Source organism: Lepisosteus platostomus, chromosome 1 (assembly GCF_059453375.1).
Source record: "Lepisosteus platostomus isolate fLepPlt1 chromosome 1, fLepPlt1.hap1, whole genome shotgun sequence".
In the NCBI taxonomy this organism is placed as follows: Eukaryota; Metazoa; Chordata; class Actinopteri; order Semionotiformes; family Lepisosteidae; genus Lepisosteus; species Lepisosteus platostomus.
The window spans coordinates 42157782-42185428 of record NC_142611.1 but is presented as its reverse complement, the minus strand read 5'-3'; the positions used below and the strand labels follow the sequence as shown (position 1 = coordinate 42185428).

Sequence of the window (27647 nt, the reverse complement as noted above, 5' to 3'; positions counted from 1 at the left end):
GTTAAGAAAAAAATGCAATATTTAGGCTAACACTGATGATGGTATACATATAGCCTACACTAGACAGAACAACAATTAGCAAAAAAAAAATGTACCAATACCAAAACAACTTCTATTCAACGGAGTCTTCACAAGGGGGTGTGAACAAGAAAATCCTGTTTTGTAGCTCAGGGACAGTGAAGGCATTAGATGTTTAAGCATGTTTTTTAAAACACTTTTTAAAAAGTTTACTTTTTAAAGAGTGACCTTTTAAAGATGCTGATTTGGGCTCTGCACCCCCCAGAATACCCACAAACCTTTAAGCACATTTGTCCAAAAATAATTTCTACAACCAATGTCAGCCTTAATGTCGTTCAAGCATTTTCCACCCTTTCCAAATTGCCGGACTGTCTGACAGCCCTTCTTTGGGGTTAATGAAGTCTTTCGTTTGGTTTCATCTACTTCACCAGTCCAGTATTTTACGCGTAACACGAGAAGCAAAGGCGCACCAAACAGCATTTCACCTGCGGCTCTTTTTGGTGCGTTTTTACCGCCCTCCCCCCAGTGAGATCACCCATCCCCGCACAACTTCATAAAACAGGAGCTCACGGCTCTATCGTGCGCGAATATTGTTAGGAATTAAGGTTGGTCTAGCCAGACATTTTCAAACCGAAGAGGAAAAAAACGCAACGGGGGATAAACAATTGAGGTGGCTAACTTTCATTTCGCCGCCAACACTAGTTTAATAACCTCACTAAATGAAGCGTTGCGACATTTTGTTGGTGGTGGTGTTTTTTTTTCTGTAACGACCTGCGTTGCCTTACCTCGGTTAACGACGCGCTCCCCATCTTTGGTCCTGCCGGCGTGTGCCATGGTGGGGTGGAGGCTACAGCCCGGCAGTCCGAGCAGCAGGTTGCAGGTGTCTGTCTCTTGCTCGGTCCATGGTCGTCTGCCTAGCGGATCGGGCGCTTCCGATTTCAAGGCAGCTTCGCCACAGAAGAGAAAATCCCCATTTAACACGCTTTTGGAAGACCGATCAACGGCACACAGACAACTCATATACCCATCCCCTGCCACGACAAGTTCGGAAAACGTTGGAGATTTACAAGCCATTCACAACCAGTCCAAACTAAACACAAAAGTGCCACTTCTTATCGCAACTTCTCAGTGTAGCTACCTCTGACGGCTAGGCTTTTTAAAAACTTAAAACGAAGTCGAGCCCACGCCAAAGAGTGCGTTCTTAAAAACAGCTAACCAGGACTTAAAAGGCTCTCTCTTAATCTTTGTAATCTACAAAGGGAAATTCGGGGCAGACAAAGTTTATAGTCTGGATAATTAAGTACCTGTGCAGCTGCTTCTGTCGCCATCTTGAAAATAGGCTTACCGACCAGGAGTATCAGCAATCGAGCCAAGAAAGATTCGACATCGATGGCTTCACCTGTGTCAGACGTAAAGGCATTAATAATCGCCTCAGGCTTTGAGCTCTTTATCGTTTATCGATTTCTCAAAGACGTCGACGTTCTTATTCTAGACGAGCAGTAGAACAAGGTGACGATAACACCAATACGATTCTAAATATTTAATATTTTAAAGAGGATTTTCTAACTAGGAAGTTTAAGAAATACAGCTAAATCAAGTTTTATCTAATATTGATTGTCGTCATAAAACTTACCAGGGTAATAAAAATGACTGCAAAGTATAGATAAGTATAAGTTTCGGAAGTGGAGTAGAGCAAACAGGATGCAACTCATCTTTATATATTGATACTTTAAATTGCAATCATAAAGTTTATCCATGTCATAATAACAGTTGTGGGAGATTAAATGTATACCTTGGTATCTATAAATTGGTTCAAAATATATTCTGGTGTAATTGGGTGTAAAGTTTATTCTGTTTTATCTTCACATATGTAGTGCAAGTGCAAAGCTAGGTGTTTTCTACACTGCTTTTAAAGCAGTCAGTTGGGTATGTAAATATCACATTCGGCTACTTTTGGCCGTTGTAAGAACATAAATTATGTAAACATAAATACCTATTTGATTATGAAAAGAGGAGTGGGAGAGCGAAAGAACAATCAAAGTAGAGACATGAACCTTAAGGGTTGTTTCTTGGATTGAGTATATGTAATTGGAAATTGGTTGTAAAGTTAAAAAGTGGTCAAAAACTGTACAACATGAAATGACGTACATCTATTGTTGGAAAGCTGTTTTTTTTTCTTCCTGTTAGGTGTCATGTCAACCTGGAGCCTATATCAGACAAATAGGACCCAAGGCAGAACACCCAAGAGTGGGATACCAGTCAAATTACAGCACACATACAGGGACAAGGAGGCATGGTGGTGCAGCGGCCAGCATTGCTACCTTGCAGTACTGGAGCCCTGGGTTCGATTCCAGACCTGGGCTCTATCTGTGTGGAGTTCGCATGTTCTTCCCAGGTTACCAAGGGTTTTCTCCAGGTGCCCCAGTTTCCCCCCACAGTCCAAAGACATACTGATGGGTTACTTGGCTTTTGTGTAAAATTGGCCCTGGTGTGAGTGTGTGTGTTTGCGTCTGTGTGTGCCCTGTGATGGGACAGGCATCCCATCCAGGGTATTTCCTGCCTTAAGTCCACTGCTTGCCAGGCTCTCCTGCAACCCTAAGCAGCTAGAAAAATACAGCATCTCTTTGAGAGATGGGATGAAGCCAGATAAAACCATTGTGAACACAGGAATACCATGTAAACTCCAAACAGAAGGCACCCCGGGCCGGAATTAAGCATACAACAGAATACAACAGAAATGAGCAAGCAGAGCAAACTGCCATCCTTTAAAATGTGATAATAGTGTAGAATAGAAAGGATGCTGTAATTTTCCTTCACAAACAATAGAAGCTCAAAGTTTCACTAACCAATACTTAAACAATTGTCTAATTTTACTCAATAATTATACACACAACAAACTCCACAATAACTGGAAACTTGCATCCCCATTCCTGAAGTTTTAAGCTCAGTATAGCTTTTGTAATGCAGAAACCTGCTGGGACTCTCATGAGATGTTTAAACTATTTTTCAAAGCAAGAACATAAAACTTGTAGATGCTAGCAGAGCTTTTAAGCGTAAAAATCTGTGCAGAACCTAACATGTCCTGTTAACATTTTTAAACAGTTAAAATAACGATGGATAGTCCATCCTTTATGGATCTTTAAAAGGTTAATCTTTTTCTCCTTTTCATGTCTTGGACATTTTAACTTGGCAAAAGAAACCCCGAAAAGCATACATAAAATGCATAGCTGGAATAGTAAAAAAAGTAATATGTTTATTCCATGCTGAAAAGAGAAGAAATAAAATAACGTTTCGGCTGTGGAGCCTTCTTCGGGCATGATGTGTGGAGAAGGCTCCACAGCCGAAATGTTGTTTTCTTTCCTCTCTTTTCAGTATGGAATAAACCTATTACTTGTTCCTTTGCAGCCTTTGCATGCTGATGCAGCTATCCACCTGAACTACTCAGTAAAAAAAGTGACAGGTTAAAACTCTGGCTTCACTGAACTGCATTTTTTACAGAAGCCAATTAGGAACAAGGAAAATGCATTGCGTTATAACATCTGAGTTATTTCATAACTGTGTTATGAGATATCATTGCACATAACTTAAAAAACATACAGCATTCTGAAACGCACCGTGAAAATAAGCCACATCTCAAACAAAACATTTAAAAAATGTTTATGATGCGGCTGGACAAAGCCACACTTGTGGTGATTTGTCAGGACCCAAGCGCAAGGGACTGGAGAGTGGTGGAACAAACGAAAAGATACGATTGGGGCGCAAGCACTCGGTGATGGAGGGGAAGTGAAGGTGAAAGTGAAGGGAGGCAAAGGGAATGAAAATAGAATAATTGGTTACTGGCCAGCGGGGCTTAATTACTCCAGGCCGGTCAGTAATTGAAAAGAGAAGGGAAAAATGAATTCATAAAGATCTGGCCGACAGAGCAAGGATTGCCCCAGCCAGTCGGCAAAGGAAAATGAACCAGCAAGGGGTGTCGGTCCTAGGAGAACCCGCTTCACTGCACCCCCGCTGAAAAGACCAGAAAGCTGGGCCGGCCCAGCCACAACCCTGTACGAACTGCTCAACGCAGTCTGTTGGTCGGGCATCAAGACCGAACCGACTGGCAGCACCCAGCACCCATTGGATCAACCTTTTACTTTTGCAAGGACCTGGTGACAAAGAAACCTCTCCTTAACCCCCCCCTCTACTCCAGGAGTCCCAGGTCAGCACAGCTGCAGGGAATAGTCCCAATCAAAAGCCTGGGAACAAAAGAATCCTCAGGGAGCTAACCGAGTGATGCTCAACAGGTACCGGAATAGGAACAGGATTACTGGCTCCCAGGGGAGAGAAAGGGGGTGGCTCTGCAGGGACACTGGAAGGTTGCGAGAAACTGAAGAAAACAGAAAAAGGAATAACTGACCCAGACAGCCCATGAAACAGGAGAGAAAAGAAAGAGCCCTAAAGGTCTGGAGAGAAACGGGCTGCCTCAGAGAGAAGCCAGGACGGTGGCAGGAATGAGGGCGGTCTGAGACGATACAAAGTACAAGGCCAGAACTCCCACAAAACGGGAACAGGGTTGTGGGAACAATAACTTCACGGAGAAAATTCTGGGGTCCTGGATGACGAAAGCTGCCTCCTGCAGTAGGATGGAACTGCAGGAGAAAAAGAGGCCCAGGTTCCAGGGTGAGGACCAGGAGCTGCCATGCAGACTGGAACTGGTGGGCCAGTGCAAAATGCAAATTAGAACTGGAACCGGAGCTGCAGCATAGGGGAAGTGCAGACTGGAGCAGAAGCTGCTGCAATAATGAGTTCTATTGAGTTCATTCCATCCATTGGGAATCCAATTATAATTTCTACATTTTAATCTTTCATTTAAAATATAACGCTATACAAAAACGGATGTAAAACGGGTATCTTTTTACAGTTGCTGAATTTCAAAACCGGTTACAACTTTCTGCAACAAATCAAACAAGATATTTTTTACCCCCTTATTTGGAAAGAATAGATAATTGTTTTACAGATTATTGCAACTTTCCCATTATACTTTAAGAGATTGAATAATGCATAGGAAAGTCAAATTTTTGGAACATCAGTGGTTCTTTAGATACACCGCATTTTATGTTTCTCCAAACATAAGTTTTATAAAGGTATGGAAGTAAATACAAATACACAATCCTAATTTCCACAACAAAACTTCTAATTGTACTTTCATGATACAAACCAGGCAAAAAAAAAGAAAGGTTAATGGATTTATTTTTATTAGATGTTAAGAAACTCCACAATGAAACAAAAAATAATTTACTCAGATGTACATGAAACAATAACAATCTGAAACAGGGAGAGTGGGAAAACTGGGCTGAGGGATGGAAAGGGAGATCTGCAGAAAAGGAATGGAGAACCAAGGTTTCAGTGCTATGGATATGCTATGTTCACCATACCACAGTGCAATCAATGTATTTCTTAAACTTTGAATCTGACTTCTAATGCATACCTTGTTAGAAAGACTTCTCCACTTCAATCATTAACATGAAACCCTAACCATATAAAATAAATGCACATTCCTCCAACTACCCAATAAAAAGTGTTCTGACTTGGTCTCACACACACCCACACACACCAGAAAAAAAAAACAGTCCTATCACTGCTCTATCCTCTTCAGTTTAATTTTCTCAAACGGTGCCGGAGTGTTAGATCAGCATGCAGCTTCAATTTGAAAAAAAGCACCCCATAACTGTTTAGCCTTTTGTCACTCAAAATATAAGCTACATGCAAAATAAACTGAGTGGAACACTATTTTTAATACATCCTTTTAATGTTTTGTGCACTGGTAAATTGCATACGGCTTCAAGCCTTTATCTACGCAATCATGTTTCTATTGTTTTAAAGTAAAGGCTCTACCTATTCCAAAACAAAAATTAAAGTGCAGGTACATAAACTTTTCAGGAAGCTCAGAGGTAAAGCAAAAAACCCCCCAAAAATAGTGTGTTTTTTTGGAAATCAGTCAATAAATAAAAATGACGTTCTCTTTAAAAATATTGTGCAAGAATGAATATATAGCATATATATACATGCATTATGAATGTATACATATGTATAAAATAACTTAACATTTTAAACAAAAGTTCACACCACTATACCGTCCAAGAAATAAATGTAAAGGTCAAACCCAAAAGACGGTGCATATTCTTTACTTCGGCTAGATCACCGATATGTAAGGTTCAGCTACGTGTAATTTTACAAACAAGAACATATTTCAAAGTTAGTTCCTCTCAGTTTGGTCTTACCTGCATTACACTTCTAGAATGGTTATTGCCTTTATATCTTAGACCTACTGTGGACTTTCAGTTTGCTGCATACACATTTTCAGTGGTAAAATGGTTTTTGACAATGTGAAATGTACTCTGAGGTACTTAATTTGCATTTTAAAAGACAAACCCTCCTGATTTTATGGTTTAAATCTATTGAAAGTCACAATGGAAAAAAAAAGACAATGGCCTTCAACATTTCAAGGCCTGTCAACTTACTACTTAAAAAATATAAAGAAAAGCAAGCCACATAAAGCGACAACCACTACAGCAATCACACTTTTTTTCTTTTTTTAAATTTCAGAGACAACTGATCCTTACACTCGGTCATAACAACAAACAAAACTACAGGACCTACAAATTCACAGCCACAATATCTAACTGCAATTGCCACAGAAGTCTTTTAAATATTGATAGCACCAACATTTTCTCTAGTAACAAGGTTTTAAAGAACCAATTTTATAAGGATCACTACATTTTAGATTCATGGTTAAAGGGACTTTATTCGCCGTGTAAATTTGCCAAAACCAGATACCGTCTTAAGACTTAAAATCTGTTTTTAGATTTTTTCCCCCAAAGATCCAAAAAAATTCTGGGCTTTCACAGTTAGAATTTTTTCTTTCTTTTTTAGTTTATGCTTTATGTCACAAACCATACTACATCTACTTAAAATCTTACAAAAAAAGGAATCTATCATCAGTCAAAACTGTATTTTAGACTAAGCACAACCCTTACATTCCTATGTAAAGTTTTATGATAGAGTCGTCTTTTTTTCCAAAATAAAGATTTGCATCCGTGCTTTTCTCCTGTATTCAGAAAGGCACTGTTCTAATTAAATTACTCCAGGTTCTTACACAAAAAACTAAGACCGTGCCATTCCTAAGATTTTCTGAAAAGCAGATGTTAACGGTACTGCAGTGCTTTTAAGATGGTGTTTATAACAGTACTATCACAGTTAGGTTATGAAAGTTGTCGCAGTTATGCTGTAAAAGAAGCAGTGATACTAGTAAGACAGGCACATGCACAACCATTCAGACAACAACTATTCTAGTTAAAAAGCAAAAACTGGGAAAACTGAGGAGGAAAAACAGACTGTCCCTAACTCCTAACTGTGAATTTTTACGGATGAAGATAAAATTTTTAAACGGTTTGAAGAAATTAAAATAAAATTAAAACCGATGCCTTCAAAAGCAAAAATTCTGAAGACATTTTTGAGTACACTAGTTTCAAGTTAGTATCTCCGATCAGCAGGGTTACAGATGTGTTCGAGAGAAAAGGTCTGCACAAGGATCCGCCCAATCACTTCCGTTCTCCGAAGCAGTGTCACTAGAACTGGAGCTGTCACTGGAGAAGAGCTGTCTTCGGAAGCCTGTTGCTCGTGCACCAGAGTTTTTCTCTCCCGAACAGTTGGCGTCACAAGTTGCTGCTGCCTGAAAAACACAAAAGATTATTATAAACACCTAAACAAATAGTTTCAAAAACTAGGAGGCCATCCGGCCCCTCTATCTCCTTTGGTAGTTCATTGTTTCAGGGATCTCATCCATTGGTTTCTTGGAAGAAAACGGCTTAAAAGGCTCCAACAATATTTTGATACACCAAAATGTAATGATAGGGAGAACCTGGATTAGAACCTCTTGAAGTTCTTAAATCTTTATGTTTTATGAGGAACCTTGCACTGAGATACATATTTTTGGATTTTTACCCATTTAAACCAACCTCTGATGCTAAAACATTATACAGTTTTGAAGGGAATTAAGCTTGCAATATCTTGAGAATGTTTTCAGTCTACCAATTAGCATTTGGATGAATGATAAATGTTTGCCCCAAATAGTCAACAGCCATCTTGAAACCGAATGCTCACAATGGGAAGGAAGTTGAATATCATTATCTGCAAAAAAAAAACAAATTGAAATTTACTGACTACACAAGTGTTGAGTCCCCTAGCCACTTGGTAAAGGCACCTTTGGCAACAGTGACTACTGCAAGTCTTGTACTGGGAAAATACTGTTTTCAAGTGTCAGAACTGCAGACGGACCCAAAAGGCCACAAATGTGGAAAATTCACAAGGAGTGAATACATTTGCAAGGCAGTGAACAAAGGATAGAAACCTTAAGAACAGATTTGGAATTGGTCTCAATAATACAAGTAGAATATACCAAAATTTGAAAAAAAAAAAGACTACAGCTACTGTAAAACTAAAAAAAGCACTCTACACTGTTCTTTTGCAACAGAGAATTAACTTCTCTACAACCAAACACTAACCTTAATTTTTTCCAATTACGTACATCATTCTAACTGAAGTGCACAGTATAGCACAATATCTTATACTAAAGATAAGAAAGTACAAGTGACTGAAAAACAATCCTGGGAAAACATTAAAATGTTTTCTCCTTAAAATTACATTTTTTGTAGTTGCAATCAGGCCAACGACTGATTGACTGAATAAACAGTATTTGTGCTGCCAAAAGCAGATAGGTGTGTTTCTCTAAAAAATTAGAAATGTAAAAAGCAGAAAAAAACATGACTTCTAAAAGAATCACCCAATAAAACATCGCGATTTGCACTCTGGACACTAGTCCACCATCACCCAATAAAACATCGCAATTTGCACTCTGGACACTAGTCCATCATGCACACAGAAAAAGGGGTCTATTAAATTTGACATCAGCAATCAAATATGTCTGCTTAGTCCTTAACATTAACCATGTAGGTGGGGTAATGGGTAAGTGCTCAAAAACAAGACTGCTGATCTGTGATGCATCAGTGGACCATTAGGTGGCATTCTAGCCTGTAGATAGAAATTGCCAAGGAAATGCTCCTGTGTGGAACCTGGGCACACCATAATGTAGAAGGAGCCATCCTTCAAAATAAATGTTAAACAAAGGTTCTGATGACTTAAAAGATCATGTGGCACCTTTTGAAAGTCTACTGATGCATTTTACTATATGTAAATCGTTTGGAATCAATAATAGAAAATATGGTAAATAAATTTAATGAACTATTAAATCATATCTTCATCAGAAAAATCCAGTTAAGTTGGGCAGAAAAAGAATACCATTCACTAAGTGGCACTAATTGTTTTAATAGTCAGCTACCAGTTTTCATATTTTTTCTTTCATTTTGTTATGGTATCTAAATATGCCTATCATACACTGCAATAGAAAATGTATACAGCAGTTTAAAATCTGTGCCCTAGTCCTAGCAATAATCTTGCTTAAATCTTTTTAAAATCCTTATTTTAAAAGATCCAGTTACAATTTTCTTCTGTTATTAACCATTCGCTTAAAACACTGACTTACTTTATTCGGTTGTAAAAGAGGGTCTCCATTATGAGAATTTTCTTTGAAATCAAGGTAACTCTTCATACCAACTATTTCCTTGAATTTAGTGCAGCAATCTAAAAAAATAAATAATTGTAATTAATCCTCTTAGTCATTTAAACAATGTGGTTATTTTTACACAAATAATAGGATAGGGGTCTCAAGGCTTAGCAGTTGAAAGTTTGGGACTGGACTTTTTATCTACTCCCCTACCCGTAGCAGTAGTAAGCCAATTACACTCACCCCTGTTCATTAACTTAAATCTCTTATAACGTAACAACTCTTATATCAAAAAGATGTCTTACCAACCACATCTTTCCATCTCACTTTCCTGCATTTAGACTATATTAGAAACTCAATCAAGTTCATTTATGTTTGTGAATGAACTCTTCTGTGGGTGTCTCACCATCCAAACTTACTAGAAAGTTATGTGATCCAAGAAAAAAAAAACACATGACAACTTAACTTGATATTGCTTAAGCTATAACTTGTTCTCATTTGTCAGTAATTGATCAAGTAGCTCCAGGTCTGGTTTAGTTGTAAAGGAGCACAAGACAACCTATAAACGTAGAAATGACTTATTTTTTGTCTGAAATAATGATGCTATGTACATTTTAATAACATGTTTTTGCAATGAAAAACTAAAAAAAGTCACTCACATTACACATCCCCATTATTTAACTTGACAGGAAATAAAACTTAATACCAGGTTTTTAAAAAAGAAAACTGGAATAAGCAGCAAGAAATTACATGCGATTGGACTGGTCTAACCTTTTTGAAAATCTTCTTTTAACTGACATGAGCACACGTCATTCACACTTCAGATTCCAACCTGAACAGAGACCTACTGTACATACTTTTACTGCAGAACACCAACTAGATCATTCCTGTATTTAATACAACTCACTGAAATTGTTCTTTCTAGAGTGGTTCAACGCCTGCAGTAATTAAAATACACTTTAAGTAAGTTTTGTAGATTTTAAAATATTTGTAAAAAATTCTTAATACTAAAATATTTGTAATACTTGCATAATGCAAGGGACATTTTCTCGCACAGATGAACGAGCACTGGAAACAACGAATTCTTGTATAACTCTCAGCAGAGCCCTGCCCGTTGTTCAGTGACCAGCCTCAAGTTCAAAATCACAACATTTTTCATATAGAGTGCACCATTTGGAACACTCATAACCCTTTGAAATCCTAAAACTGCCTTTATATGATAAGCCCAACTTTAAATAAGACAAGTTAAGATGCACTGTTACACCACCATATGAAGATGACAGAATGGAAAGGATAGAATAAATGCATGCAAAATCAGCGATTGGAATGCACTGCAGAGCAGAAACTTCTTTCAAATGAAAAGCAACAAAATATTCCAGGAAAAGGTAAGCAATTCAATTTGTTTAACTTTAAACTAATACTATTCTTCTTCCATGTTGTATACATCTGCACTAAAACAGTGCATTCATCGTGAAGAAGTTTGGACATAAGCAACAGAAATGCATTACTGCTGATTGTGATCCAACACATCCAAATTTGATCTTGATCAAAACTGAAAGTGGGAATCTACCTAATGACAGAAAGAAAGCATCTTTAAATTATGAATGGTCACAGCATATTATATGCACAGTATAAACCAATATTAGTATAAATGGAACAAATATTTTTAAAATGCCAAATATTTTTATATGGGATTATGTGGTTAGCCTTTCCACTTCGGACCCCTAGGACCCTGGGGGTGCTATCTGGGAGGTGTTGGTATTTCCACTTCTATTAACTGTGCACCAATCGTAACAGTTGAGGTTTCTCAAGAATCGAGGGACAATGGTCAACACTTAGCTAGTATTAACATTTACAGTTCCTGAGAGGTCCAAAGCAAGAAAGGAATTTGTCTACCGCCTTGTTTCACACCCAATACACATTTAACACTGATTAAAGGAATCCTCTGGTTAACCTTGGTTAAGTAAGTTCTGGGTAAATGTCTGGGTAAAAGTAACCAGCAGTCAAGGAAGAGGGGATAAAACAAGCAGGTAGGGAGGGACAGACAGAGGAATAAGGCAAAAGGGCAGAAAAGACAACAAAACACAAAGGAAAAGTAGAAAAGACAGTGCCGAGTGGGAAGTCCTTGTTCCAATCTGCCATTAAGGTGAGAATCGCGTCGAGTATTCGAACCTTGTTACCCAACCTTGATCCAGAACAGAGAATCCCTCTTTATCCCATTTATTTTGTAGCATTATATAGAGATTTTACTCTAGATTGGAATATTTTTAGAGCAGGGGGCAGGTTTATTTCTCTTTTTGAGCTTGTCAGACATTGAAGAGGATTCAGATACTTGGTAACAGTCAGGCTTTTCTGGTTGGTCAGAACAGAGTCCTCAGATATGTCTTGTTTGTAAATAACTTAATTTGCACGTTGTCTGTTGTGCTGTATGTTTAACCTTGTGTAATGTCAAAATACTGACCCAGTGTGCCCAATTTACTACATCCTGTCATCAAAGCTGTGCCAGAGAACAAAGAACCCAGGTGCCTTCAAGTACACCAACAGCTCAGGTATACTCTTGGCATAATCAATAATAAAAATAATCAGAATTAGAATCATCAGAATTGTAAAGATTATCCCGCTGTGTCGATTTACCATGATTCTCTACTTTCATAATCCTCGATTTGTAAAAGTATGTTCCCCCCTAGTTCACTTAGGTTTCCTCCAGGTGCTCCAGTTCCCTCCCACAGTCCCAAAATATGTTGGTAGATTTTGGCTTCTGGGAAAATCGGTGCTGGTGTAAGTGTGTGTGTGTTTGTGCCTGCGTGACCTGTGATGGACTACTATCCTGACAAGGGAAAGACACCGTCTCCCCCACAACCCTGAATTGGATTAAGAGGTTAGGAAATGGATAGATGGATTATGTAGACAATGTGATTTATTGTTCCAAATGCATTAACTTAATGTCGTACTATGCTAAGTAAATGAATTAGCAAAGAAAAGAATCTCAACCAGTACTGGAAGAGCCTACATAAAAAAAATCAGTTTGAATAAAATGACAAACATTGATTAGTGCCAGAATTAGGCATTAATAAGTTCAGGTTCTTTTCAATTTTATGTCAGTTTCAGAGGAAAATATTACAGTATTGAAAGAAGCATTTAATGGTAACTAAATCTAATGGCAATTGTGCTGCAAAAGCACAACTACAGAACTACAGAAACACAATAATTTAAGAATTTGCTCACCTGCACACTGAGACCCAGAAACAAGAGGTGGGCAGAGAGATTTTTGCCACCAACACTCCTCCTGCTGACTGCTAGTACTTCCCTGCACATTTAGCAAAGGAAAATGAAAAACGAAAATGAATGTAAGTTTTTCATTCAATTATGCTTAAATGACAATACAAGTGGGAATTAGCTAATTAACGAAAGCTTATGAAAAAACACACAATGTTTTAACTTGCCAAAGCTTTGTAAACTTTTCCCAACTCTGTTTCATAAAACCAAGATACAGACCTAGATAACTGTGACCTACATCAGGAAATGGGGTGTAAAGTGAGCAAGAGCAACCTCTGATGGTCTATAAAGTCCTTTAATTCAAAAATGACATACAGTGAGCTTTCCCAGACTGAACTCGGCGAATTAATCACATTTGATGGAAAAGATCACAAAAACTCCACTTAGTGTAGCTCAGTCCATTTCACTTTGGGATTCTGCTGCTCTTTACAAAGACACTCTAACAAAAGTTACTGATAATCTAGCTTCTAGATTACTCTCTCGCTCTTCCCCTGGCACACAAAGAAGCAGCACTCTATTAATGTAGCTCACTAACATCATAAGCAGGTGTGGAGGTAGACTGAGCTGACAGTTCAGTTACAGGCATCTGCACAACATCAGCAGGTCTACAGAAATGCCCCGAAGGTGGTCAGATCCCCCTTCTACTCCCATCTTTTTGAGACAGGAAAGAGAAAATGCTTTTCACATGTTTATGGAACTTGTCCAAAATATGACTCAAAATGTGCTTAAAGATTCATGCTTTTAAACTAAAATGATAAACTTTAGTGACCCTTGGTTTTGCATATACCACATTGTGTGCCCTTTTTGCATCTATTGTGTATAACAGTGGTGCTTATTTCTGGATGTAGGGGTTCAGAATCTGCTAGTCTTTATTTCAAATGAACCCTTTCAACTGAAATGGGTCACTGACTTGTTTGTTTAAACTTTTGTATTTCTTGGTTCCAACATCTACATATTTCAATCAACATCAGCACACTCAGCTTAAGACGTTCTTCCTTATATCTGACTAAAATGCCCAAGTTACATTTCAGCTACATTTCACACATGAAAAGGGAGAGATCTTAAACTGGAAATCGGCTCCTGGTTCATACAATTTACACAGAAATATAATCTGAAAAAAAATTCAAATAAACCCATAACTAAGAACTGTATCTGGATAAGAAAACATGAGACGAGGTGGGCCTAATAGCCTAAGTTTAAGAAGTGAACACTTAAAATCTGACCAAGCTAGCAGAATATTAGCTATTTAAATTTCACATGATATATAAAATTCAAAACTTTAATTAGGAACATTTAATTCAAATTGGTTTTGGCATACAAGAAACATTAATGGATACAAGAAAAGGCTACACATGAGAACTCCATGAAACTTTATTCAAAAAAGGTGGAATGTTCTACTGTTCTTTTCTAATGTATATGAAATCTGAAATCTGAAATTTCTCATGTAAATTAGGATGTGGATTAGGATACGTGAAGAATGTATTTTGTCCTTTTTGAACATGTACCCTTTGAAATTAGGACTAGCGTTAATTTTTACATAGGTCATTGAAATGAACCACACAAAATTTAATTTACATTAAATATGAAAAACATTTAAAAACCATAACTGACAAATTCCTACCTCTTGCAAATCTTTGCCAAATTCGTAAGCTTTCCCATAAGTGGAACACTGACCAGCCTCTGAACATTTGCATGCCTCGCCATCCTCTTTATAGATTTCGTCTGTTTCAAGTTCTTCGACAGACGCTTCAGTTTTTATACTCCCAGCTGATGCCTCCATTTCACAGTCTAAACATACTTCTTGCTCAGCTATCGGCAGAAGGGAAATAGGACCTTCTTGTGAATCTAATGAAGTCTGGGCACTCTTTTCCATGCCTGACTTCTTTAACCTTGGTAAAAATTTTCCAGACTCAAGTTCTAGCTTTCCATAATACGGACCCTCACATTCAGCATCTTCCTCTAATGGTTTGAGATCTGCCTGTGGATCATCAAACACATCTGTCTGAGAGAGGATAGGAAGACTCAATTCGTCTTTTTCAGATTCCAAATCTGACTCGCTTCCTCCTCCAGGAGAGAGTTCAGAGGCAGAAATTGGTCGAAAATGAGTTCTTGGGGAAATACGGATAGCCCTGTACTGGGTTCTGTTGATGCCATACATGCGAGGGTGGAAAGTTTCATTTTCTGAATCTGAGCACAGTATTGATTTGGGCTTGAAACCTGGGCTGAATGAGGCTATGTCTTCAGGCTCAAAGGAGCACTCCACATGAAGAACTTGAGAGAATGGATTCTTCAAGTCAAAGGAGGAGAATGAATAATCCAGTCCTGGTTCATCACTACGAAAGCTGCTGCAGGTTCCTAGTAAATCTTCATGGAAGATGAAGGAAAATCCCTTATTCAATCCATCTCCTCCTTTCACAGCCTGATCACACTGCCCAAACGAAACCAAAGGCCTCCACAAAGGCTTGTGACCAGGAGCAAAGCAATTTCCGGTGTTCATAAAAACATCCGTGCCAGCTATTGTTACAACATCCGTAGCTGCACATTGTAGCAGGTTACCACGAGTGTGTCTAGGTGGCACCACGGCCCAGTCGCCATCACTGTTAAAGGTTTTAAGCTCTCCATACACTCCTCCAAGAATGAATGTGTTGTCCTTATCAGGATTCACATCCCAAGGTTTGGATGGTGTGGTATAATCTCCACCATCTACCTTGGAAAGCTCATTTTTTATAAGTGTCTGTTCTTCCAAGCACTCCTTTTGCCCCTCCCATAAGTGATACTCAGATCGCTGAACTGCCTTTTTCTGAGACACCTGGAGGGACCCTGCTTTCCCATCCATGTCCAAACAACAGCAGTGGTAGTTTGGGTCTTCTGAGAACAATCCCTCATCTACCTTTTCTCCTTCTAGGGTTACTGCTGAATCTCTGTCTCCAATAGATGTCCATATATCCTTTATTATCCCTGAGCTGTAGTTGTCACTTTGTTGGGGTATATCATTAGTGAAAATGCCAGCACTTCCGTAAGGTTTGCTTTCATCTTTTTCTAGCGGTATTCCACAAACGGACTCCAACTTAGACTTTTTTTTTAAAGTTTGACTGGAAATTGAACATACCTTTCCATCACCACAATGACAGTTGTCTTCTTGTAAAAAGTCCAAAAGTTCATCTTCTAGATATCTAGAGGAGATTGATGGTATTATACAATTAATCTCTTCCGTGACGAATTGTGCTGACTCTTCTGACTGAATATTCATTTGCTCGTTATCAGAACGAGTTTCTTCCGAATGTGACCAAGGACTACAGGTTCGTGTTGAAAGATTTGAACAGTGTTCAGTTTCGTCAAAGGCACTATTTTTGGTCCATATTAGCAAGCGAGACTGTTTATTTCCTAAGGGCTCTATACAGCTACTAGAATCTGTGGTGTCATGACCAAGGGTGAGTGAGTCACAAGGAAAAGGTAGAGTGGGGCTATCGTATTGCACTTCAAAGAGAGAAAAACAAGAAGAGTTTAAACCAGGTGCTTCGTTGGCCTCTGAGAAATACTCTTCCTGGTTTCCAGGAAACCTGCTTGGGTTGAATACTGTATTGTCCAATGTGGGGGAGAGCCGAATGGGAGAATCCCCTGCAAAACTTTCTCCATCAATATCTTCAGAGCTAGAAGATGAATAACATTCCCAAACTTGAGCAATGTTTTCCAAATCTTGCAAGAAAAATCCATCAGCCCCAAAAGATCCATGCGAATCCGCCCTTATTGCACTTTCCCCTTGCAGCTCAAGGCCATCTAACACTACACAACAATCTGCCTCAAAGTCTCTTTGTTCTTTGCTTTTTTGCCGAATCATGCTTAGGATTCGACTTTCTTGTACAGAGTCTGAGGCACTAGGATCCAATATGGATTGATAAATATCTACTTCGTAGAAGTGAGTGAATTCAGACAGATGCTCATCATCTAAATCTCTACTATCCCCCGGTTGAGGGCAGCTTGAGGTCCCATTGAGGTCAGCAGCCTCAATTTCTGCAGGCATTTCCACAAAATGACCATCGACAAAAGTACCTGCGGCGAGGTATGCGCACTGAAAATTTGTGTTGGCGATACAAATTCCTTGCATCCTCTCCGACAACTTTTCAACATCTGTCGATGCAGAAAAAACATCGTGTGAATCCAGCCTGTTACGGTACTTAGTTTCTAGTTTGCTCTTTCTGCTTAAGGGGACAAAATATTCAGTTATGGGTTCCGTATACCATAAGGGCTCTTCCTTATATTCTTTATTTCTTGCCTCAAAGGCTAGTTCTTTAATTTCACCACAGACGGATTCTTTTCGGATTTCTTTTAACGGCCGCTTCCCCTTTTTGTTTAGCTGCTGTTTAGTGGGGCCACTGCTGCTGCTGCTTCCACCGGTGTTTCTTCTCTCTTCTTTGTCAAAAGCCTTTAATGCCAACTTCACCTGCCCATTTCTTCCCCTTTTATTTCTGCTGGTTTCCCTTGACTTATGCCTGATTTTGACCGATTTTATGGGTGTTCTCATCTCGCGGTGGTTCCCACTGGAGCTAGAGCCTGCTTCGCTGGACCCAGATGACCAAGAACGAGGGCGTAGCTTTCCTTCAGACCTGTGCCTTATCTGTTTCTTACTCTGAACAGCTCTTTCTTCCACCACACTGTTATAGTATCGGTTCTCCTTTTCCCTTTTACTTCGTCTCTGCTGGGGTCGTTCACTTGGTGCACAACAAGCATCATTTTTTTCTTTTCCAGCTTCACCCTCACTGTTACAATCCTTTGGGGAGGAGGTGTCGGTGCTTGTTTGAGGAGCAGTAGAAGATGAACTTGAATATGCACATGCTTTTGCCTTATTCCACACTGTCATTATTTCTTGAAGACATACAGGTTTTTCTGACAGAGGTGGAAAGGCTTCATAGTACCTGCAACCAAGAAATGTAGAAGGTTAATGAGAAGTTTTTATGATGAAATGTGTAAAACAGTGCAACAATAACAATGAGCTTAAAAACTAATATTTTAATTAAAAAAATGGATTTTAAGTTTAAGAAAATCTCAGAATGTTCTTTATATGATCAAGTTCTTACTATGAGGCTAAGTTTTGTTTTTGTGAAAAGGTATTCATGTTTATTGGAACTGTTCTATTTGTGTTAGTGTTTACTCCTGGCACAAGATTTTCGTGAACAATAATTTCATGAATAATAGTTGCTGACAAAATTACATTTATTATATGACCACGCTCAACAAGCCACGATAGGGGAGTTTTATTTGACTTTCAGAAATTTGCTTATTAGACAAGCAGTTCTCACATTATTATCCTGGATGAGCTATAATTACCGAATTATAATTACAGCTATAAACGCGTGTGAGCATACACATGCAATGTAAACAACTAAAATAAGCCATCTTAAAAAAAGACATCTACTTACATTTCAACTTGATCTTTAGATGAAGGAGATTCATCGGGTTCAGGAGATTGAGATCCTTCAGATTTCTTGTTGGTTTGTTTTTCTTCTACAAAGAAAAAGGGTAAATTACTTTTAACAATTATGAACGTTTAACAACCTATTTGATTAGTATGCACAAACTCATGAAATAAGTATAGTGTGTAAACTAAACTCCATTATTAAAGGTCTAAAAATTGGGTCACTATAAAGGATTATTTATATAAGAATATATAAATAATTTGTTCACAAGGATACAAAATTACAATTGGGAGAACAGGTGGAACTTTTGTCATAATCAGTATTTGTTATAATTAATTTCGTCCCACTTTGGAATGTTGGAATGCAAGGAAGTGCTATCGTTCTCATCATAGAATTCTTACGTGAATGTTTTTCTCATCTAATTTAACACATGTACTTAGGAAAGGGTGAGTGAAAATACAGACCTTTCTGTTTATTCTGAAGATCCTTTAGCTTGGAGCAAAGCTCCTCAACTAAGCTTTCAATGCCAGAGCTCTGCCACAAACAAAAAAAACAAACAATTACTAACAATCATACGTAGTACAAAACCTTCATGAATTAGGAGATCAAATGTTGAAATCAGAACATTAAATGTTAAATGACCTTTACTAAAAAGTCTGCATTACTGAATTTATATATTACTGAAGAATATGCATTATTGCATTCTTACATTACAACTGCATTATGATTGAACATTCCAAAAAAGATTTCTTAAAGCTGCCTGAAGAATGTTACCAACATTACAATCAAACATCTAAAATCAAGACAAGCTTTTCAAAAAAACATTTCATTGCCTCTTCTCTTATTTATAAATGTTCCATTGAAAAAAATCACAAACAGAATTACAAATGCTATTGAAGTCTCCAAGAGATAACTTAACCATGAGAATTTGTACAAAGCGCTCTAATATAAGCCTTTAAAAATAACAAAAAGTGCTTTCATTTTTGTGATCTGATAAGTTCAGATAATCAAACAATTTCAGACATACTTACATACAAAAGTAAGTTCTCAAAAGAAAGCATGTATGATAACTGACAAAAGACGGATACCGACATTCAAATTCAGATACAAATATCAAAAGACTACACTTCGAAGGTTTCATTTCTGAAGACGGCTGAAACTCTGGATCAAGTAAGCGGTCTACTGAAGCAATGAGCACTGTCCTGGCTGTTAATTTTAGATCCATGAAAGAAACAGTACAGGAAAATGACTAAGCATAAACTTCTGGCCTCCTCACTTATTTTCTAATAACATTAAAACAAGAGGAATAGGCATTAACTTAATCAACTACTTCTGAAAACTATAATGAGATTTAAATACAGATTTTTTTAAGACCTTTCAAACATTAAACGTTTGTATCATTTTCCAGTCATTTAAAAAACAACTACAAAAGCTTCTGCTTGGGTGAAGCTCTACACCAGATAAACACTGCAGTTTGTAAAACCAATTAAAAAAATATTTGAAAATGAAAAATCTCTAAAGCTATCATTTCAATAGAAGATATCATTTCTTACCATGCCAGTCAAAGAAAGGTAAAGTTTTATTACAGCCATGTATTTCCCCCTGCATTATCGTACCTAACACTCAAGTCAGCTGACATGCTGCACACTGCGTAGAGAAGGATTCTGTGCAGCCTGTACTGGTAAAAAATAGACCACAGAGCAGAATGCCAGACCTCCAGAGACTGCTTATTCCAATACTAGTAGTGAAATAATCTTGAAGTTCCCCAAGATTTAATTTTATTCTCTTTTTCTAAGAGCCATCTCATGTATAAAAACATTACATGCATTCCCTTCAACTGAAAGGTGTTCATTTTACCCAATCTCTTTAAACTCACACTGAATGTATGAGAAGTCCACACTGAATACATACTAACAACAATGCATGCATTACGGGATAAACATATTGCACAAAATTCTACACAGAGTTTACATCAGCAATCAGCATAAAGAGACCCCTTAGGTTCAGTACTAGTGTGAAAACAGCCAATTGCAATTTAACAGATAATCTTCATGTAAATTTCAGATTCAGATCAATTTAAACCAGGTTTAAAATCACTAGAAAGAAAGCATATTCTCCTGGTGCCCATGACGAATAACTTAAAATATGTTCTTGATTACAAACTGTAAATACAAAGCAGTTCACAACTGCATGACCTCCAACATAGAAAGCTAAACATGACAAAACTGAAACGTAAAACCAGAAATTCGGGAGGCTCATTTTGTGACACAACATAAGGCACAAATTAAGCAGCAGAATGTAGGTAAATAGGTCAGGGGCTGGGAAGCATGGAGTGCATGTACATGTAAAACAAACAAGATCGGGTCAATACATAGTAACATTAAAATATTCTGTGTTAATTCTTTGATGAAGAAGGCTGTATTTATGTTTAGAATATTTTTCCATACTAATCAGGATTTATCGTGCTTATGATTAAGGTTTTGTATCTACTTAGAGCAATTATGCTATCACAGTCTTCCTTAAAAATTGCTTTAAAGTCTTTATCATATAAAGCCATAATACTTCATTTATACCGGTTACACAAAAAATGTAAATCTAAGCACAATGACCAAATTAACGCTATTAAAAAATGCATTTTCAGGACACTAAATGTGAATCATATGCAACAACCTGCATTTCGATTATATCTTTTGTTTTTGAATCATTTAAAAATTGTTTAGAAACATTTAACTGGAATTTAACTGCGGTCCTCTGTCTCATTTGGCTTAGGCAGCGGCTGAGACTGACAATATCAGATAAGCTATAAAACACTAAGACAATAAGGCCAATTGCTGTCAAATGGATTTATTGTTACTAAGCAGTTAGTGTATATTTAGGAATCTTCCAATGAAGATCAGCCTGTGGTCTAATACTACCCCAATTTGAGTACTACAGAAACCACTACATTAGGATGCAAAATGCAGAAAAACCTCTGTAATTGAGAATGTGTGAAAAAACAATACACTAAAATGGTAGCCCATAGCGATACTGAAATACTTAGAAAAATTAGCGCTGTCATATCTCAACACCAAATCATTTATACCAGGTCTTAGTTAATTTACCAGGTCTTAGTTAATTTCTAACCACTGAAACCATGATCACAACACAATATGGAAATGGATACTGTACAAACACTGTGAGAAACCCAAGTGAAGAATGTATATTGTTTAAACATCTTCTGAAGAAGCACAATGATCTTAAAAGTGCACAAGGTTTGTCAACAATGCTGCAGTTTCATTCAGATTTTAAACTCTCGTCACATCAAGGTTTCATTATGGAAAAGCTGGATTCTGTTGACAATATCTAACAAAGCACTGCAGTAAGTCATGCTGTTGGACAAGACTAAGAGCACACTTACTCTACATATTCATTATATAAAATGCTAAAATTATAAGCACTTCTGCTTAATGTATGTGTTGTAATTATATTTTATGAAGAATGTTCAGGTATAAGATGCTTGTACAAGTACTCAGAACTGAAATCAATCACAATTACAAATGAAACACAAGCAAGAGTCTCATTTCACTGTTCAACTTGATAATATTGTGAACATACACAGAAATTCAAAAGGTGTACAGAATTATTTTATTGTACAGAACACCACTGGGACCCCCTGAAGTACAAATGATTCCGAAAATAAAAATTTTAGGCTTGGGGTCCGAATTATTGTTTTCTTTTATTGTTAAAAAAAAGTAGCCCATGACAAGTAGTCAAGCATTGCAATGAGAAATGTAACAAGTGTAAAATGAGATGCAAACATATTGTTGACTGAGATTGTGTATTCAGCCTGGCAGATACTTACTTCATCAGATGCAGAACGCAGACATCGCACAGCGGCCTGTTTCTTCATTTCCTCAAGACTAAGGTCCGCCCCCTTCTTCTTGCTCTTCCCCCATTTCTTACTGGTTCCCTTCTCCCAACCCAAGAAGATGTCATTTTCCTGAAGAAAGACATTCCACTGTTTACTGCATTCTTTACTTCAGACCTCACAGGAGAGGTTAAGAGTTACTTATCTATGTCATCCCATTCCATCAACAAGTGGTTCTCAAATCAGTGGTGGCGCCCCCTAGGGGGAAGTGTAACATCAAAGGGCTTGCAAGGAGCTAAAGGAAAAAATACTTTTTCTGAAAGTAACCAATAAAAGATCTTAAAACTGCTGGATTCAACCAATATCGTGGTCCCTAGATAGTGCTACAGATTCAAAAGATCCATTTTAAGGTTTGGTATTTAGGTCTGTGGTGTCCCGGGTTTAGCAGATTGCATGGTGGGTTTTGAGACACTTGAAGATGTTTACTGAAAACTGGGACAGAAAGAGCCTGACAATTATGCACGATGAGCCTCAAGACAGTAGCAGTTTGATCAGAACTATAGAATGTACAAGGAAGAAAAGGACTTCTGCCATGACTCCAGTATTTATGAAAAATTACAAATGATAAAAGCTAGTACCTATGTGAGACACCTATCCCACCTGTGTTTTGACCACCTTAGTTGCAACTGCTATCATCCACATTTTAAACTATTCAACTCATAGCTACAATGAATTTCACTCATGGGAGTACTAAACTCAAATATCACACCCGTAAGCATCAATCTGAAAAAAATAAAATCGCTTATTAAACTCTAATGGGACGAAATAACTTTCGTTAAGGAAAACAAGACTGCTGCTTTAAATTATGTTTGTAAACCAGCAGGTGGCACTCTTCCCTCCGGATCACAACCGTAGCTCACTTTTTATTCCAAAGAATGAACCTCTTGTTCCAAAACATGATGGCAGAGGTGACCAGAGATTTGTTGAAAAGGCTCATCTTAATTAAATGTGATACTGACATTAAAAAAACTGCAACACTGCATGATGTTCAGGTGGCATTTTGGAAATGCACAAGAGTCTAAGTATACTACATGCAGCATATACAAACCTTTACTTAAATATAAAACCAGGATGGATGAATGTCCATAACAGACATAAAACCTATAAACCTGCAGGCCGCAAAACACAAAATCACATCACATTTGCTAAAAAGAAAACAGTGCGTCTTAGCCAACTCTTCTAAGACTGTCCTGTGATATGTACCAAGTTTCCTCTATTGTAAAAAAGCATCTTTGCATTCAGAATTCCAAAAGGTAATTTCATTTTTTCCCAACTTGGCATAAATGTACTGTTGTGGGTTAGAGTTATAACTGTGAACTAGTAATCCAATCAATATCCAAAGTTCTTTGCACCAGCTGGCTACATAACCAAATATAAATGACAATTTCATCAATTACACAAGACAGGTGCTCTTTATTCTACAGAACAACTTGTTTATGGAGCAGTCACCAGGGGTAAACTTAAGACAAATATTACTTTAGCACACAGAGAACATATTTCACTAATTCTCATTTCATTCTGTAAATTTCAGAGCCCTGTTTGCTACAAAAAACATAATGCTTCCCCTATAATCTAAACAGGCCGAAAAGGAACGTGCACCCTATTAAAAGGATACTGCCCAGGTCTCCTTTACTAAACATGCCCACTACAGAACAGGAGTCATTTTCCATGTTTAAAACAATTCATCACAAACCTGGAGAGTAAGACAACACAGAAAATCATAATTCCTCAAGTAAGACAGCCAACCCCTTTTAAAAGTATTCAGAATACCTGGTGTGGTTTCAAGTCAGATGAAAGACAAAAACATACAGTCCAGTCTTCCTTGTTGGATATGTATAGTTCTTCTGTTAGTGTTTACTGTATTTATACTGCCTTGAGGCCACCTCTATCTCATGATCCACCTCCAGAGAGGCTGGCCATGACCTCACTAAAAAGGGTCCATTTACTGTTAACTATCCCTGTTCTGCAATGGCTGACTTAATAATTTAACAGTGAATTTGTTTAAAGTACCACTCCTTTGATCACCTGTATCTTGCTCATGTTTATCTGTCCAATTGACACCTGTATAAACACTGAGACACTATTCATTGTTCTGTAAATCTGCTGGGAAGTACAAATCGTACAGCCACAACATTACAACTAAAACATCAAAATACAAAGTTTGAATTGAAATATGTTAAGTGTGCAGCTAATGTCAACAAAGAGCTAATTCTGCAGGTGAATTTAGTTTTAAATTTAGTTTTAGTACTGCACTGGATTACGTAAAATATTTTATAAGCCTATACAATACGCAAGAAGCTGTGGAGCAAGAAATTGTCTTACCATATTAACCTAACATCTACATTCACTCAATTTAACTGCATTAAGTAGTAGACTCTGCTGAACATGAAGGAAACACATAGTGAATTACATTTTGAGAAAATAGTTTCACAACTTTGGAGCACATCAGAAAAATTAAGATTTCTATTCATTTTCTTTATATAAGAGATGTGATCATCATTCTTAAGTGATCTCATTTAAAACCTGAGGAGTGGTTCATTACAGTAATGAGACGTTCAAGTGAAGTAAGTTACACAAGTTGGATAACAATGAGCTGAGGTTTGTGGGTGAACTGTTTAAAGATGAATTTGTGGAGGAACATCAGTGAATGTTTTTTTACACAGGGTACTTACACAAGCCACAGACCTATGTTTTCTACACATGAAGCTAACAGTGCCTCCAAATACACGTTCTCCGTATATCACAGGATGGGATTTCATTCAAGAACATTGCAGTGCTTTGGATAATATGAGAGAACAGGATGGGAGAGGACTGAATCTTTAGTCCCTTCTCACACACTAACCCAGGACACTGCTGCAGTGCTTTGGATAAGATGTTAAGGAGAGTGCTTTGGTCATTACACATCTCAAGGCATTGGGCTGGGTTAACACTTTTTAATAATCTAACTCCCTAAAGTTCCCGTTAACTCAAATGACAGGGTCATTTCTCACTTTATCCCATATACTGTGTAGTGTTGCTGCTGGTACATAAAGAGGACCCCTCAAGTCCAGCACCCACCAGGGCAACACACGGAAAGCCATGTTATGCAGCAGCGAGATGGAACTGTACAAAAGTGAGGAACTCTTTCAGCAACTAAATCATATTTACAAGTGTAAATTGCAAGTAGCCCAAACACCCCTTTCAACAGAGACAAATCTTCCCCAACTCAATACTTAAAGTCAGGTATACATGGAAAAATAACCTACCTGATCTTGCAAGTCGTAGTCATAACTATCATGCAGAAGAAGACTAAGAACATAACGAGTGTAGATCATGGCATCAATCCCACACTTCTCCAGCTCCTGTCCTAGCCAGGTTTGCACCGGGCCCAATGCATGAAGGAGAGACATTTCGGAAGCAGGAAAAGGGCCTGAAAAGGGGCTTGAGTAGCTTTCAGGAGCAGGACCGTCCAAATCGGTACTGACTGGATGCATCGAACTAGGTGTTAGACATTGTGAAGTACCGCGGCATTTTCTGGTGGATGACTGAAGGGGAGCCTCTCTGGATGCAATTTCAGTCCAGCAGGACACAAAAGGGGGGAGCTACATGGACAATCATGTAGGTTTTCTTATTGCTGTTTGCAGGGACAAACTTCACTCTTCAATCATGGCTCACTGATGGAGAAAATCAGCTATGGCAAAACACCAATTGTGTTTGCTTCACAATCAGAAGAGGTTCATGTTGAGTTCAAAATCCCTCCTCCGGCAAAATCTGTAAGAAAAAAGTATTTTTGTTATAGTTGCTTCATGAATGTGTTTTTGTTTCATATAAGAGTGTGTTGCAATAAGGTAAAATTCTTCCATGTTAATGCATTTATTTGTTCAATTACCAAAATAACTAATGCTTAAGATCTTCATATAAGAGTGTGTTGCAATAAGGTAAAATTCTTCCACGTTAATGCATTTATTTGTTAAATTACCAAAATAACTAATGATTAAGATCTTTAGACTGTACTGTGCCCGTTTAAGTATTGAATATTTATATGGAATTTTACCAATGAAGGGAAATCTTAGTAGCTGAGCATAAAAAGAATAGGAGCATACTGTAACGTGTGTGAAGGCCATAAACTATATTAATTTTGGAACATAAACATACAGTATAAAGCAAAACACAGAACAAGTTTATTCTTAAAAAAACTTGGAATAAGAACTTGCAATGTGGTTTGGTTTAGTATTTTCCTGGATATTAAGTGTTACTGACAAAAGAGAAAAGCATTACCAATTGTGTGCATGGGTGTGCATTTTTTTACAAAACCAAAAACAAACTGACAGTAAACAAAACATTAGGCTTATTTAGGCATTATTTAGGATTAACAGAACTTTAAAGACCACATTCTTTCAATTAACCCCCCTCTTCCTGCCCAGAACCCTTGTTAAACCAGTCTGTGAATAACAGCACAAGCACTTTTATTACTTTTATGAGCTAAACAGCATGGTGAATAAGCATGGACCGTGGATTTGCTCGAGCCATTTAAGCAAAGGCAGCAAAAGCAGTCTCCAGTCTGGGCCCAAGCACATTAAACCCCAGGGGCTATTCTTTTGCTCTTGGAAATGAGTTTCGTCACAGGTGTTCGGTCTCATTCCTTCTCTTCCATGTTCCTGACAAAACAACATGCTCTGGAAACTCCACTGAAGCCTTGCAGTCAACTGATGCAGATACCCCATTCACTTTTACATTGTGCTTTTAAAAATTGCTGACCCCAAAATCTCCTCTTCCCTTAAAACCAAGTACTCATGGGCAGCAGCGAGTTTCTCCTGCTACCAACTTACCAGTTAAGACAACAGCAGCTTTTGCCCACGACTGGCAAAATAAGACTCTCACAAACTGCAAACTGCAAAATTCTACTGTACTTTAAATGAGTGAAACGGAGTTTGATTGCATTTGTAACAAAAATTAGGTCACTTACTTGATCTAGGTTAAAAGGGAATTCAATTTCTGAAAAACTTTGCATTCATGATTCAGAAACAGCTTAGACCTTAATCTTTTAAATTCTCACAGCAAAACAACTATACACTTCAACATTAACCCTATAACTATGCAACTACCCAACTTTGTGAAAAACAGCCTGTTAAATTTGCCACAAACTGGGTGACGAGCAAAAATATCTGTAGACATTACTCTGTAGCAGAATGATAACCCCTAAGAATAAATAAAACCATCGTACTTCTTCCCCACAGGCTTCAAAACAGTTTGGCATGCTACCAAATATTAAATCAATGTAGCACATACAATAACAGGAGGGGGTGGCATATAATGTATAACAACATTTGCAGTTCACATCTTGATTGCACTTATCAAGGCCTCCTTCAGAAAGCATTAACAATGCATATCATACAAGCTGTTTGCTTAGCTGCAGGTGGGTTTAAAAGTTTCGCAAACAGATGAGCAA

The 27647-nt window shown here is 37.7% G+C and overlaps 2 protein-coding genes across 7 annotated transcripts in view; both read right to left on the bottom strand.

Moving 5' to 3' along the window:
* Positions 1-1430, bottom strand: part of tbc1d14 (TBC1 domain family, member 14) — a 67029-nt gene extending 65599 nt beyond the window's left edge. Inside the window, exons 1-2 of one of the 3 annotated variants that reach the window (XM_088629190.1) lie at positions 1323-1430; positions 804-965 (exon numbers count right to left, since the gene is read on the bottom strand). In XM_088629190.1, the coding sequence (XP_088485316.1) occupies positions 804-852 (49 nt within the window). In that variant the 5' untranslated portion in view covers positions 853-965; positions 1323-1430. Of the gene's footprint in view, positions 1-803; positions 1275-1322 lie in introns of those variants that run through there. The other 2 variants (XM_088629181.1, XM_088629171.1) reach the window with 2 other exon arrangements.
* A 3808-nt stretch (positions 1431-5238) lies between these two features.
* kiaa0232 (KIAA0232 ortholog) overlaps positions 5239-27647 on the bottom strand; it is a 34332-nt gene continuing 11923 nt past the window's right edge. For 2 of the 4 annotated variants that reach the window (XM_088629133.1, XM_088629140.1), the window contains exons 2-9: positions 25465-25969; positions 22154-22291; positions 18777-18846; positions 18316-18400; positions 14520-17811; positions 12848-12929; positions 9602-9699; positions 5239-7732 (exon numbers count right to left, since the gene is read on the bottom strand). In XM_088629133.1, the coding sequence (XP_088485259.1) occupies positions 7556-7732; positions 9602-9699; positions 12848-12929; positions 14520-17811; positions 18316-18400; positions 18777-18846; positions 22154-22291; positions 25465-25692 (4170 nt within the window). In that variant the 5' untranslated portion in view covers positions 25693-25969 and the 3' untranslated portion in view covers positions 5239-7555. Of the gene's footprint in view, positions 7733-9601; positions 9700-12847; positions 12930-14519; positions 17812-18315; positions 18401-18776; positions 18847-19865; positions 19996-22153; positions 22292-25464; positions 25970-27647 lie in introns of those variants that run through there. The other 2 variants (XM_088629159.1, XM_088629150.1) reach the window with 2 other exon arrangements.